The sequence below is a fragment of the Accipiter gentilis genome, chromosome 10, assembly GCF_929443795.1.
Source record: "Accipiter gentilis chromosome 10, bAccGen1.1, whole genome shotgun sequence".
In the NCBI taxonomy this organism is placed as follows: Eukaryota; Metazoa; Chordata; class Aves; order Accipitriformes; family Accipitridae; genus Astur; species Astur gentilis.
Window position 1 is genome coordinate 40,156,177 of NC_064889.1, and position 13,631 is coordinate 40,169,807.

At 44.6% G+C, this 13,631-nt stretch overlaps 1 protein-coding gene across 7 annotated transcripts in view; it reads right to left on the reverse strand.

Annotated features, from left to right (window-relative positions):
* Positions 1-13,631, reverse strand: part of RNF213 (ring finger protein 213) — a 55,150-nt gene that overhangs the window by 25,056 nt on the left and 16,463 nt on the right. For all 7 annotated transcript variants that reach the window (XM_049813110.1, XM_049813108.1, XM_049813109.1 and 4 more), the window contains 12 exons: positions 13,341-13,521; positions 12,565-12,738; positions 12,117-12,275; positions 11,232-11,836; positions 10,770-10,935; positions 9,914-10,131; positions 9,201-9,341; positions 8,832-8,993; positions 7,235-8,375; positions 5,340-5,533; positions 4,801-4,953; positions 505-4,098 (listed from right to left, as the gene is read on the reverse strand). In XM_049813110.1, coding sequence (XP_049669067.1) covers positions 505-4,098; positions 4,801-4,953; positions 5,340-5,533; positions 7,235-8,375; positions 8,832-8,993; positions 9,201-9,341; positions 9,914-10,131; positions 10,770-10,935; positions 11,232-11,836; positions 12,117-12,275; positions 12,565-12,738; positions 13,341-13,521 — 6,888 coding nt within the window. The remainder of the gene's footprint in view (positions 1-504; positions 4,099-4,800; positions 4,954-5,339; positions 5,534-7,234; positions 8,376-8,831; positions 8,994-9,200; positions 9,342-9,913; positions 10,132-10,769; positions 10,936-11,231; positions 11,837-12,116; positions 12,276-12,564; positions 12,739-13,340; positions 13,522-13,631) is intronic.

Genomic DNA, 13,631 nt, shown 5'->3' on the forward strand with positions numbered 1-13,631 from the left:
AGTCTCCAGCCTATCTCAGCTGAAGTTCTTTAGCTTTAGTACTAGGCAAAAGTAAACCAGAGGTTTTCCCATTAAAGGCCCATGAGATCTCTGGCTGTTTGTGGCTTAGCTGGGTTAAAATCTTTTGTATCTTTAAGACCAGAGACAGACACAAAGAAATGAGGGTTCAAAAGCTCCTGATGAATTTTTCCACAGCCAGTAGCCAGTTTTGCTGGCTGTGTATGTGGAGACAGAACTACTTTCGAAGTAAGATGCATCAGCTGTCCAAACTCACAAAAACCCCCACTTGACAGGCAGCATCAAATACCGCTTCATGCACAGCAGAGATATTAGACTCTTCAGGATGCAACAATACACCTGCTGAAACACCCACCTCAGCACATCTAGAAACTCAGCAGCAAGACTGTTATCAAGTTTATTCAGGCATAGCCATAACGCAGCCCTAGCAGTATAAACCTCAGTGCAGGTTGGGAGTGTTCTGCGAACACTCTGCAAGACACTCACCTCTGTAAAGACTGTTTGGTACCCAGACCCAGCGTGGACATGAGCTCGGAGGAAGTCTGCAAAAGACGTGTGTTGCTGCTGCTTGAAGTATATATTGGCCAGAGAATCTGCCATAAACAAACCCATCGAGTTGCAGAGGCGGATCACAGAGTCTGGGGTGGCACAGTTCAGCAGTGCCAGCTGGGCTTCTCTCTTCACACAGGACATTAGTTCACTAGGAGGACATACTGGTTTCAGCCTTTCCGTTGTCTGCAGGACCACCGAAGCACAGGTATTGGAGTGGTAGCCCACAAACACATCAGAAGGGCTGTATTTCTGCTTGCTCATGAAGTGCTCTTCTGTATTGGCTGCAGTGAACTCACACACCCACTTCTTCAGCGCTTCCACAGTTTCTCTTTGCCCTTTGTCCAGGACAGTACTGATATCCAGGTAGTGCTTTTCCAGCCTGTTGATCAGTGGGATGGGAAAGTGCTTATACACCACATCTTTCTCCTCAATGACTATCAAACGGAAGTTTGGGTGCACTCGGCACTTGACCCGGTGGGTGCCCAGTCCCAAATCAACATACTTCTGGCCAGCAAGGTACACATAGTATTGATTGAGAGCATCGTAGAGGCTTTCATAAAGGTTTTGCAAGTTGAGAAGCACAACCATTTGGCCAGTTTCCATGCAGACCTTCACACGGTTGATGTTCCTGCATATCTGGGTATACTCTTGGTCCTTAGGGAAACTGGAGCCAAAGATAATTTCTGGCTGTCGTCGGGCAGTAAAAAAAGCTTGCTGGAGGATCTGCAGTGCTGCATAATTCTCAGTCAGAACAAGCAGGTACCTGCAATCACCATCCTGACCACTGCTGTAAATGTTTTGTCGTATCAGCTCAATTCTACTGATATCACAAGCATGTACTTCTCCTTTTTCCGGTAACCGTGAGGTGAATATTTCCAAGGCATTGACATCATATTTGCCACCAAAGTTACGAAGAACAACTGTAGCTATGTCTTGAGGTGTTGGCTCACTCTTGGAGCTCTTAGCTAAGGCAAAAAACATCTTTATGAGGCTGTAATAGTCACGCAGACCAAAGAACTCCCTGTCTTGGGCCTTGCAAATATTTTCATATGCATCTGCAAAGTGACAAAAATACTGTTCAACCTTCTGCAAAGTCCCTCGTGCTGAGCAGCAAATCCCCTTCGCACTTGCTATGAGCTCTTCTTTGCTGGGGTCACCACGCGAGACAAAGATGCCTCGATTCATTTTAGCAGGGTCCAAAGCCCAGTTAGAAATCCCAATGAAGCCAACCTTTTTGTGGGGAAGAGGGACATCATCTATGCAGCCATCTTCCAGAAGTGGATGTAAAGTCTTCAAGGGCATTTTGGGAGAGTCTTCTGCCAGCCCAATCTCATCCAAAACCACCACTGAGACATACTCCTCCAAGTTCTTCCCTTCCTGGAATCGAGCACAGTGCTTGAAAGTGCCTATGATTCCCTCTGGAGTAGAGAGAGGGCTGCACTGAAAAGACACTAGATGGATCTGCTTCAGGTCCTTGAACAAATCTGAATGAGCTGCTTGGCCCTGCATAGCATCAGCCACAATGGTTTTTGCAAGGGATTTGGAGCTCCCAGGCTTCCCAACAAGAAAAAGAGGGATTTTCAACTCAATGCAGATGACCATCATAAAGACATTTTCCTTCAAGGCCAAGTTTCTTGCTATGGTATCTTGGAGGTACACACCACTGAGGAATAAGTCCTGCATCAGGGAGATTTCTTCCAAAATCTTTTTCTGGGTATCATAAGGTTTTGGAAGGACCTGGCTGATAGCACTCCTATATCTCTCCTTCTTTTCCAAGGATGCATGATAGCAGACCCCAACTGCCAGCACTAAGGACCAGATAACTTTGTTTCTCTCAACAGGGCTCTTTGGAGCTCTCTTCTCTGCAAGGTACTTCTCCAGTTCTTTCAGAAGTAGCTTACTGCGCTTGTGAAACCACTTGAAAACTTCCATGCAGCGTTCCACATCCCGCAGGCTGACAAAGCTGCATTCATCATCCCTCTGCCTCATGTATTGCTGGGAAGCAAAAAGCACTTCTGTAATTACCTCTGCTTCAAACTGCCTCATTGGGACATGTTCAGTAACTCTCTGTACAATCTGCTGTATATACATTTTTTCAGTTAAGTTGTTCAGCTGCCCAAAATCCCATACTAATGGGATCATGCTGGGTGGGAGTGCATGGACCCGGTACACAAGCTGTCTCAGCGGAATAGATCCAAGCTTATCCTTAGTCTCATCTGCTTTGACACGGTAGCCCAATCCAGCTAATTCCAGGCGTTGAATCATCTTTGGTGTGTGCTTACGATAAGGGTTGCAGGCTGCTATGATCTGCAAGCCAGAACAAGAGACCAAAGGTTCCCCCTGTACTGTGTGGTCACACAGAACTTCCTTGATGCTGCTTACAGCCTCTGTTGTGTTGGCTTCATCAAAAAAGAGGACTGTGTCCAACCCATACTGCTCCTTATTGGTTTTAGCAAGGGCTTCTGCTTCTTTGATCCTGGCGTAAATCATGTCTGCAGTAGTACCTCCATGAACTTTAACAAGCTTCATGTTCTCTACCTCTACACAGCTTCTGCGTAACTTGCACAGAAACTTTATAAGTCTGGTTTTCCCACAGCCTGTTTCTCCCATGATGACAACTGGGATGTTGCATCTGAATCGCATCTCAATAGCCAAAATTTTTAGGACATTGTCTGTTGTGAGTTCGTATGTCTCATCAGGGTCTATTACCCAGGGGATTCCCAAAACCATGCAAAGCTTTTCTAGCTTCTCATGACGAGGCAACTGATCAAATGGAATATTGAAGGGAACTCTTTGGAGTAACAAGCCTTTGTACAACCGTGAAGTCATGATATTTTTCTTGATAATGTTGCCATTCAAAGGATTAATGGCATCAACACCGCCACTGCCATTACGCTGAAAGTGGAAACCAATGAATGTCATGGACACACGATCTTCATTGAAAAACAAATATGGATGAGGTTCAGACTCCCACTTTTTCCGAATGCGGAAAGGAAGAAGATCTTCTTCTGCAATGTTCTCCAGGTTGGAGGACTGCCTTCCTGAACTTTGATCAGAAATGTTTAAGGAGGGTGTTGCAAAATCCCTTGCCATTAAAATCATGAAGGTAACAACAAAGTTTTTGAAACCTTGCAAAGTGTCCTGGACAAAGTCAGGGTTGCAAAAGACAGAAGCTTCACAGTCTCTCAACTGAACATTGAGAAACCATGCAAAGTTTCGGAGTTCTGACCAGGAGGGATCTGTGATCCCGCAGTGCAGGAGGAAATGCTGCAAGCATTCTGCAGGGCTCCCTTCCACAGAGTGCACTTCGTAAAAGAATGTGTCCAGACTGTACCCCTGATCAAGTCTTTTCAGATACTGGAAAGGTCTCTGGAAAGCCTCACTGCAAAATTCTTCTTTGTCCATTCCTGGGTCTGAAACATCGCCAGACTGGTTCCCAAGTGTCTCCATTTCTAGTACTTCCTTAGGAGATTTGCATGTTACTTTAGGGAACACATCAAAGAAATTATACTTCTGGCTTGCTGACATCTAGAGTAGAGGAAAAGAAAATGTGTCATCACAAGGCTGTAGCCCTAATCTTCTTCAGTATGTTTAATCTGTTCTTAACAGTATTCTTGCCTAAAATCACAGGCCTAACTGAATAACAACAGCTAGCCTATACAACCATGACACTTTTCCCCCTATGCATGACTTCTGCTTAAAGTACATCACAACAATTAATCCTATTTCCTCCTACACTCTCCTTCCTGTAACATTAGTCCTTTGTTACCTCCAGCCCCTTCTCAGTGTTACCTCAAAGAAAAAGAAAACTAAACCCAAAAACTGTTATAATTTATCCTGTCCCTTCTACACTCTGTTCTTATAGCTGCCTACAAATATTCTAGAACTTTCAAACATGCAAAGTAACATGAGGAAGAATAGATTTTGCATTTCTGTGTTCCCTATAAATGTTAGGGTAGGGCCAACGAGGCTTGGACTAACAGGCCTTCAGAAATTACCAACCCGAGAAAACCACAATAGGTATAATTTACTGTCTGGTTTTAATATCACTTTGTACACCACCACAAACACCACTTGGTAACAGAAATGCACAGTACACCCTCATACAAGCATGGAATTCCTATGCTACGTTTACAGTTATAGTCTCTACAACTCATATGCAGCTATATACAGACATATGTGCAAAATTACCAAGAAATTCAAAGAAAACAAGTATTTCTGTGTACATACATGTCTTGCTGCTGTCTTTGGCACTGGCGATACCTCAAGGATTTCAATGATATACAAATGGCACTTCTGTCGTAGCCACATATTTCCGTTATTATCTGTCAGATACTGCAAAACCAACAGCTTGAATAGAAACTCTGGAACTCCACTTTGTACCTATCAAGAAAAAGGTAAGACATTTCATGTTTATTTACTCATCGTAACTTCACAGAATCATAGAACAGTTCAGGGTGGAAAGGATGTCTGGAGATCATCTTGTCCAACCCCCCTACTCAAAGCAGGCTCAGCTAGAGCAGGCTGCCTAAGACCATGTCCAGTCAGGTTTAATATCTCCAAGGTTGGAGATGCTACAGCTTCTCTGGGCAACCTGTTCCAGAGTTCAACCATCTTGATTGTACTGAGTTCTTTACGTTACTTATACAATAATTAGAAAACACGACCTAGCAAAATGGCTAAGAAACAAAAGCTTTAAAAGAAACAGCCTCTGCAAGGATTCACACAGAACTTCTAGGACAAGGCAGCTGTGGGAGGGATGTACTTACTGAAGAGGTGATATCAAAATGGAATATCATGGGCTTTGTCTGGTGTTTTCTCTTCAGAAAAGGCAGAAGAGATGTTAGCACTTTATCTTCATCCACTTCTGGTTCGATTAGTCTGATGGTTTTCAGAAGTTTTGTATTGTCAGGCTGCTCTTCTTGCAGTCTCTCATGTAGCCTCTTCACATAGAGAGATTTCCCTGTTGTCATAAAAACACAAAAAGAATTAAAGCTATCAAGATCAAATACATCATATTAAGGTCATAAATATTTTACTTCCTTCTTTGTTACAGGAAACCTCTGAACCTTCCCAACAGGCATTCCAGAAGAACACTTAAATCTGGCTAGAGTAGCTGCAGCCTGGAATCAAAGCCATTGCTGTTGTTGGCTATTGAAGGGTGTCATTATCTACATGGCTTGTTTTGCTTAGACTACCTGAGACAGGCTTTACTTTTTATTAGGACTTGAATCTATGCTATTATGTGGTTGTTTCCAAGTCAAAACATGGAGAGGGGGGTAACGGTTGTTGTCAAAGATAAAAGTACCCTCACGTTTCCTAACTTATCCTGTAGAAACTAGTTTTGCCAGCATTCGGGCAATGTCAATGACTTGGGTTTGTTACCCGAGGTTGGCTATACTCTGCATCTGCCGTTTCCCACATTAACACGGTGAATGGAAAGACTGTCCTATGTCCACTGGCTACATCCCATCACACCCTTTATGCTCTATGTAGTGCAGGAGCTGGCTGTGGTAGGTTCATTCCTCAAATACTTCCCAGTTATGGGTATCTGGGTAAAGGTGTCTCTTCCAACCTTTTGGAAGCTCCAAACTCACCCTCAGCAGTATGAAAGGTTTGTAATGTAATAAAAAAGGTGGGTTTATATACCTTTCCAGACTGAAGCTAAGGCAGCAGCCATTCACAGATAACACCTGAGAGCTGCCCTGGATTTCTGAAGTTTGACAAAGGATGCCATTTGTTACCAAAACTGTTTTGGATTTTTTTCACTAATCCCTAGAAAATAATGCAGCACGCTTTCCCTTTTGAGCCTAACCTTTTCCATTGGGGTGGTACTGTATCAAAACCCAAGAATGGCTGCTGTAAGGAAAACGCAAGGTCTGATGTTGCTCCTGTATGCATGCACTAAAAGTACTTCAGACTAAGTTTATACAAGAAACACACACAGCTGGACAGCAAAAGCACTTACTGGACTACTAATCTCCAACAGGGGACAACAGCTAAGGAACAAAGTAAAAACACAGCTGACAGACAGTGACTCTTTCCCAGTATTTTTTTTCAGTGATTTGCGGCTCAGGAGCCCCATTGTCAGAGATAGCACCTTTGTGGTTAATAGCACTTGATGGATGCTTCTCTCATGACTATAATCATTTTTAAAGCCTGCGTAAAGCTTTAGGTTCCACAATTTAACTAAGTACTGTTTGAAGAACCACCTTCTTCTGTTTGCTTTTCAGCCTGCCAAGTAGTTTTATTTAATGTCCTCTAGCTTTTTGCATTAAGAGACAGCCAACAATCATTTCCTATGCAAGAAAAAACAGCCAGGCTTTACAACCCTTGTCCCATCTCACACACATTTTCATGCAGGCATATTTTAACCTCAGGAGGTAAGATTCATCTTATCCAGCATTAGCTATCTAATTTATGTTAATGATTTAAGTCAGTAGAAAGAGACAGGTGTCAGATTAGCAAGATGAACCATCTCTAGCAATCCCTATCTCAGGACAAGACAAGCTGCCCTTACAGCTTTCACCTCACTCCACTGACTGTAGTCCGAATCATTCTTTTTTTTACTAGATGCTTATGACTTGGACACTAACCCTGGCAAGGTGAACCCCACTCTGGTTTTCAACACTCAGCAGACCCCACTTTGCATGTGACATCTTACCCACACCAGCTCTTTTGGAGGACACAATCCCAACACACATATTGCCCTTGAACACAGAAGCAGCTGAGCTTGAAGGCTGAGTGACTCTGTAGTGGTGCTGAAGGTATCGCTGGATTTCAGCTAGTGGCCTCTGGGGTATCATGTGCACTTTGTACTGGCTGAAGACAGAAGGGATGTAGCTGTGCTCCCTCTCACAGTTGCACAGAATGATGAGGCGATAGGTGCTGTTGTAGCACTGCAGGTGCTGGAATAGCTCCTCTGCTCTGCAGCTGACATCGTAACTCAGCTCATCTGCATACAGCATGGTGTAAATTTTCTCTCCTCTGCTGCAGGGAATGAGGCACCTCCTGAGGAAGAGCCCCACTTGCTCAGCAGTGGTCTGAGGAGTGCACAGGAGAACTTCGTCAAAAGTGGGAAGGGGCTGGTTGGGGCTGTTCATGTAAATAGCCAGAGCAGATGTGAGCACCTCAGAGCGAGGGCATACGATGAGGTTGGGCTGACCAACATACAGAAGATCCCGCGGGAAGTCTCGTACAACATGCTCTCTCTCCCAGCTGGCCAGATTCTTCAGCCACCCACCAAGTGTATCAATATCCAGGCAGTTCGGAAGGAAGGAGCCCATGTTGCACATGTAGCACTCCCAGATGCACTTCAGCCGTGCAGTCAGATCCTTCCCTCCATCCAGCATCACTTGGAAGTCAGAAATAGCCTTCCTTGAGCTGGGAGGCACCTCACTCCTGGAAGCTCTAAGGACATCCTGCTCAGTGCAGTTGTGTTTTAGGAGCGAAAGCATCATCAGTGCATTCTGGCTGGGCATCCCCTGCCCCAGTTCTGTGCACAAATAGACCAGCTGCTCAGCAGTGTAGTAGTTCAGGTAGAAATGCTGGAATCGTTTTTCATATATGAAGCTTTTCCAACTCTCCAGGAAACTCTCCATTGTCTTGCAGAGGCCCGGGAGCACAGCTGCCATATCTCCTCGCCCCTCTAGCACTGGGATCAGTCCCAAAGAGAAGTCTATAAGAACACATGATTCTCTTTCGGGTGAACAATACGCATGGGCAAGCCAGGAGCGGAAGAGCATGTTCCCAGCTGAATAAAGGTCTATAAAGGCCTGTGCAAGTCTTTGGACATTGGAAAAAATCTGTGTGAGGATAGAAGAGAGGTAGAAAAAACTAAGCTGATTTACCAAGACAAGTCCCAGCCATGAAACCACAGGAAAGACTTTCAATCAAAATAAAGGCTTTGGTTCCAAGCCAGGTGTGTCGGACCTTGTACAGTAACAAAAGACTCCCTGTGGCTTTTTAACAGCAGTATCCCCAGGAACCCAGTAAGGAATCCCCAGCTTGCTACAAAAGCACAGCAACCGTCCCAGCCAAAAGCATCCCCAGTGCAGCCAGAGGATGACGGTACCAGTCCATGGCCTAGTCTCCAGCTTAGTTCCACCTTAACAAGGAACCAAAGAGGTAGGAACATCTATCTGCCTGCTACCATTCACCCCCAGCAGCTCAGCTGTAAACCATAGTCTTAAAAGCTGATATTCAAGGCAAAATCCAACCCCAGCCTCAACATCAGTAACCCATTGGGTTTGAAATCTGACCTCAGAGAACTTCTCCACCTCCAAGCCTTGCTCTCCCTTTGCTGACATGAGCATCAGTTTGTTCTGCAGTTCACGGAGCTCTGCCAGGGAGTATTTCTGTGATGCCTCATTATCCCCAGAGCTCCTCGGGAGGGTGAAATGCACAACATTGTCCAAAGAAACCTGCCAGAGAATAAGTCAATAGCACCGATGTGGACTGAGGTTCCACCCTGAGGCAGTGCTATGCCCAGCAAGGGCAGCACTTCGGAGGCAGCAGTCCCCAAAAAGGAACTGTGCAGAGTGGGAGAAAAGCTACAGCACATTTCTGACAGTCATCAACATGCCAGCAGTGCTATCTGCAGGAGGGGTGGGAAAGCCAAGCAGCCTCACCTTTTGGCCATCAGCTGGTGCTCTGAGAACATATATTCCTCTGCTGTTGATGGCAGCTGCCAGCGACAGTGATGACAGCTCCACAGACCCATGGCTTTCTTTCACTATTTTCAACCACTCTAAGTGTTGAGCTGAAGCATGCTGTGGGAAGAGAAGACATGGCACTGCCCTAATCGCTCTGACTTGGCACTTCTTTCCAGGATTACATGTGTGTTCAGGACAAACAGCTTGGGCTAGCATTAAGAGTTTCAGGATGGGGAAGGCAAAAAAAGGAATGACTACCGGCCATAGCCTAATCTTTCTGCACAGCTGTTCTTTACTAACACCACACGAGGCTGAACAAACAGAGCCCACAGTGCTTCAATGCCTCTTGCTATAGAAACATGCCCTGCTGCAAAAAAATAAGACAGAATTCCCAGACATCTGCCTTCACTGTTTTGCATCATCATTCAACCTCCTGTAAGAGCAAAGCTACACCATGCCACACTTGAAAGCCTCAGCAGTGCTCTGGAGAAATCCATACTATACCAATTACAGTTGCTCTAGTACATTTTTTGTGCCACAGAAACATAAGATATTTTTCTTCCAATAACAAGAGCTACTGCAATGCCCCCACGCAAGTGTAATTTGTCCTGTGCAGTCAATCTTCCAGCCACTCTTGGAAGACGGAAACGCAAGAGGATGCAGAGAGGACCTGCTCCAGCAGAACTCACCAGTTTCTTGGGAAGATTCTCATCGCTGTCCAGGGCTCGCCACAGCTTCCCCAAGCAGTGCATGAAGTCCTTAAACCCTGACTCTTGCCTAAGTTCATAGAGCAGGGAAGAGTAGCCATGCACAGTGTCATGGAAACATGCCACACGGTCGACATCCATGTCATTCTCCCCAGCAGAGATGGATGCCAAGTCTACAAATACCTTCAGCTCATTTGTACCTTAAATGAGATAAACACATGAATGAACAACAAATGAGGCAGCTTTAATGCAATTCCACATCACCACCTTTTACAGAAAATGCAGAAATAATGCCTTTGAACAGCACTTCCTGTGCAACTTCTCTCCACCCATCCTGCTAGCAACTTTACTAGGTGATTCATCCACATTAAGGACATCCTTGGCCCTGGCTTTACTCCGCATTGCCACGAAGAGCAGACTCACAGCCAGGATGGAAGCAGTGCAAAGGGTGTGTGTTTCTGTGCATGTAAGACAACCAAGCTGGCAGACACACAACTAATCAGACCACTGCCATCCTGTTAAATGGATGGCCTCTGTTCTCTTAAATAACCAGTCTGAACTGAATAGTAGCAGCTATTACAACCCTTCAGACCAAGCTCAGCTATTAGGCAGGGTAGCTACTGTGCACTGCATGAGACTACAGTGGCACGGGCATGTTTAAAGGGACTACTTCATAGCACGTTCCAGACCGAAACCCGTAAGATATGCTTGTAACTATCAACACCAGAAGCTGTAAAGGCATCAAGCAGATAGCAGATGAGTCAGGGATATGGCATTCCTTCTGCCCCCACACAACTGGCATCCCTATCTGTCTAATTTCTGGATGAGCAGCACGTACCTTTCAGTGCTTCTCTGACCCAGCAGACAAACTCCTTCTGCTGGGCCAGCTCCCTCAGACACCCACGACGCTTCACAGTGATCCCCTGCAGCAGTCTCTTGGCATGCATAAGCTCAGGGCTGATGGAATCCAGCTTTTGTGTCTTGTATGTTTCAAGCTTTTCTGTCTACAAAGCAAGTGGTGCAAACAAACATTCAGTCTGGAAATGGGAAATACAACCTGTTCTCCAGCAGGGAAGGGAAAGCCCTCTGCAAAGCTATACCCCAAACAGAGGAATACCACCTTCTCTCTATTAGGCAAGATTACACAAAAGCACTTTGAACACTTAATTTTTATCTCAAATAAGCATTTTGGGACAGGGAATGGCTCTCAACAGACTGGGATAGACTTAAGGGAAAGTTTAGATTTACCCAAGCTTTCTAGCCAACACCCTGACAGTACAGAGCTGAAGGGGATACTTACTATGTCCAACAAATTTTCCAGGATACTGAAGTCACCAGAGAGGTTTAAAATCTCTCTGACACTGGCAATAATCTTCGCAGCATCAAAAGTTAAATGCATTTCATGGTATTGCTGGATCTGCTGAAATCGCTGATCAACCCAGTGTCTGTCTTCTTCAGGTCTAAGCTTACATATGGTATTTAGTTCAGTTTTGATATCTTCAGGATGATTTGTGAATTCCTGAAAAATTGTATCAACTGCAGAAAGTGTGAGACTTCCAGATCTGAGATCATTATACAACCTTTCATAGCTCACAAAACAAGGGGAGATTAGACTGCAGAAAACATCACTAAGGTCCAATGCAGGAACAATGTTGTCATCCTCTTCCTCCTCTTCCTCTTCTTCCGAACTTCTATACTCCTTTCCTGCCTCCTGCGCTGCTTCCTCCCAGAACTGCTGGAAGATCAGGCTATCCTTAAAAGAGTGCATTTTCTGGGCAAATTCTTTCAGCTCTGGGCTCAAGTTGTAGTAGGTCTGTAGGGGTCTCTTTCCCACACTCACAACTGTATTTAGTCTTTTTGAGCAAAGATCTTCCAAGTGTTGCAATTCCAGTTCACCTACATCCACTTTAAAACAGAGAGACAAGTCAGAGATAGATCAGATGTCTTGCTTGTGTCCAGCTTACTTCATCTAATCCACCAAGTTGCAAAATGCACGTGGACCCCTACAAATATCATTTGGTGCATAAGCACTCACTTGATCCCTCAAATGCTCTAGGTTTACTTCCCCCACCCCTCCTCATCCTTGCTGTGGTTTAGAATAAAGCTTGTTTACAAAGCCCAGTCGTTTTCAAAGAAAATTGTTTTCTGGAGTTGCCACTTTCAAATTGCTTCCCCAGAACACTACCTTTCACAGATGCCTGCACCTTCCTACACATGTTCAGAAAGGTTCCTATTGCTTTTTGATCTTTTCTGAGAAGTGTTAATTCTTTTTGCCTCCTCTGCAGCAATTCTTTCAGTTCTCTCTGGAGTAGTTCTTTGTTTTCACATAACAGCTGCTGGTGCTCTGAAAGAAAACTCATTGGTAGTCACAAAGCAGATACTTAGATACTTCCCAACCCCTGCACCCATAACTGAGGTTTGGAATTGCAGAGTCACAAACAACACAGTGAAATGCAGACAACACAAACTGGAGCTGGGAGCTCTATATAAAGGACAAAGACAAGGGCAACACTGCTAACTGCTGAAGTACCTAATTAGCATTACTAATCACTGAAGTAGGTTAACAGAGTAGGCCATCGATCACTACAATGATGCTGTAAGCCAACAATGCCACATTTGAATGGTGCTCTTACTTATCTCCCAGATACAGATGAACTGTTTCTCATGTTGGAAAACCTCTTCCAGATGTTTCACAAGGATACACCCTTTCTGGATGTCATCAGTGACACTCATGAACACAGAGTCTGCTATGGCCATGACATTCTTTGCTTCATCCGTAAGTTTTTCTAGGAGCTTTGTGTTTGTTCCTGTTCCAGAAACAAAGCATGTAAAACCTAGATCAGCCCTGCTTCACAAAAACTAGGCAGAATCAATAACTATTCAGTGTCATGATACAGAGTCCTTCCATTTCCCATTCAAATTCCTACCCAAAAGCCTGTGAACTCATCACACTACCCTCCAACCCCTCATGTTTTGCTGAACAGAAACAGCCAGGATCTCAGGAGAGCAATTCAGACACCTTCCCATGGAGAGCCCATACCCAAAACCTGTGGAGGAAACACAAGTAATTTTGACCCATTCACATGACAAACACTTTTGCATTTTTGTGTAACAACAACTTGTTAGAACTTCTCTGAGAAGGAAGTTATGTTCTACAAATCCACTTGATCTACAGGCTCAGCAGTCCAGTACAAATCCTGAAGTGGCTGCAGTGGATTATCGCAAGAGGAATACTAGCTCCCTCTTCCATAGCCTTTCCTCTCCAAAACCAGGCTGAATACCTTGAGCTTTGAGGTGGGGAATAAAACAAGAGCAGGACAATTTTTATATTTGTTTACTGCTCTGCAAAGTGGGAACAGCAAGGCAGTGAACAGCTTTTCGTAGACTCCTATAAATACAACAGACATACCATTAAAGCTGAAGATATGTTTGATGTCAGGCCATGTAAGCACGTGGTGCAAAACCTCATCAAAATCATCCTCAGGCTGCCCATTCTTAATGGGCCACGACTTCACAATGATAGTTGATACAAGCTGGCTGAATCGGCCCATGTTGTATGAAGACAACTTCTCAAGAAGATTGCTCTGAGTCTGCACAAGGCATATAAGACACAGAAGAAGGGAAGAATGCATCAGTGTTTTGGATTACACTGCATCTATCTTTGTCTTGGGATCAGGCACTGATGTCAAGAAGTCACACC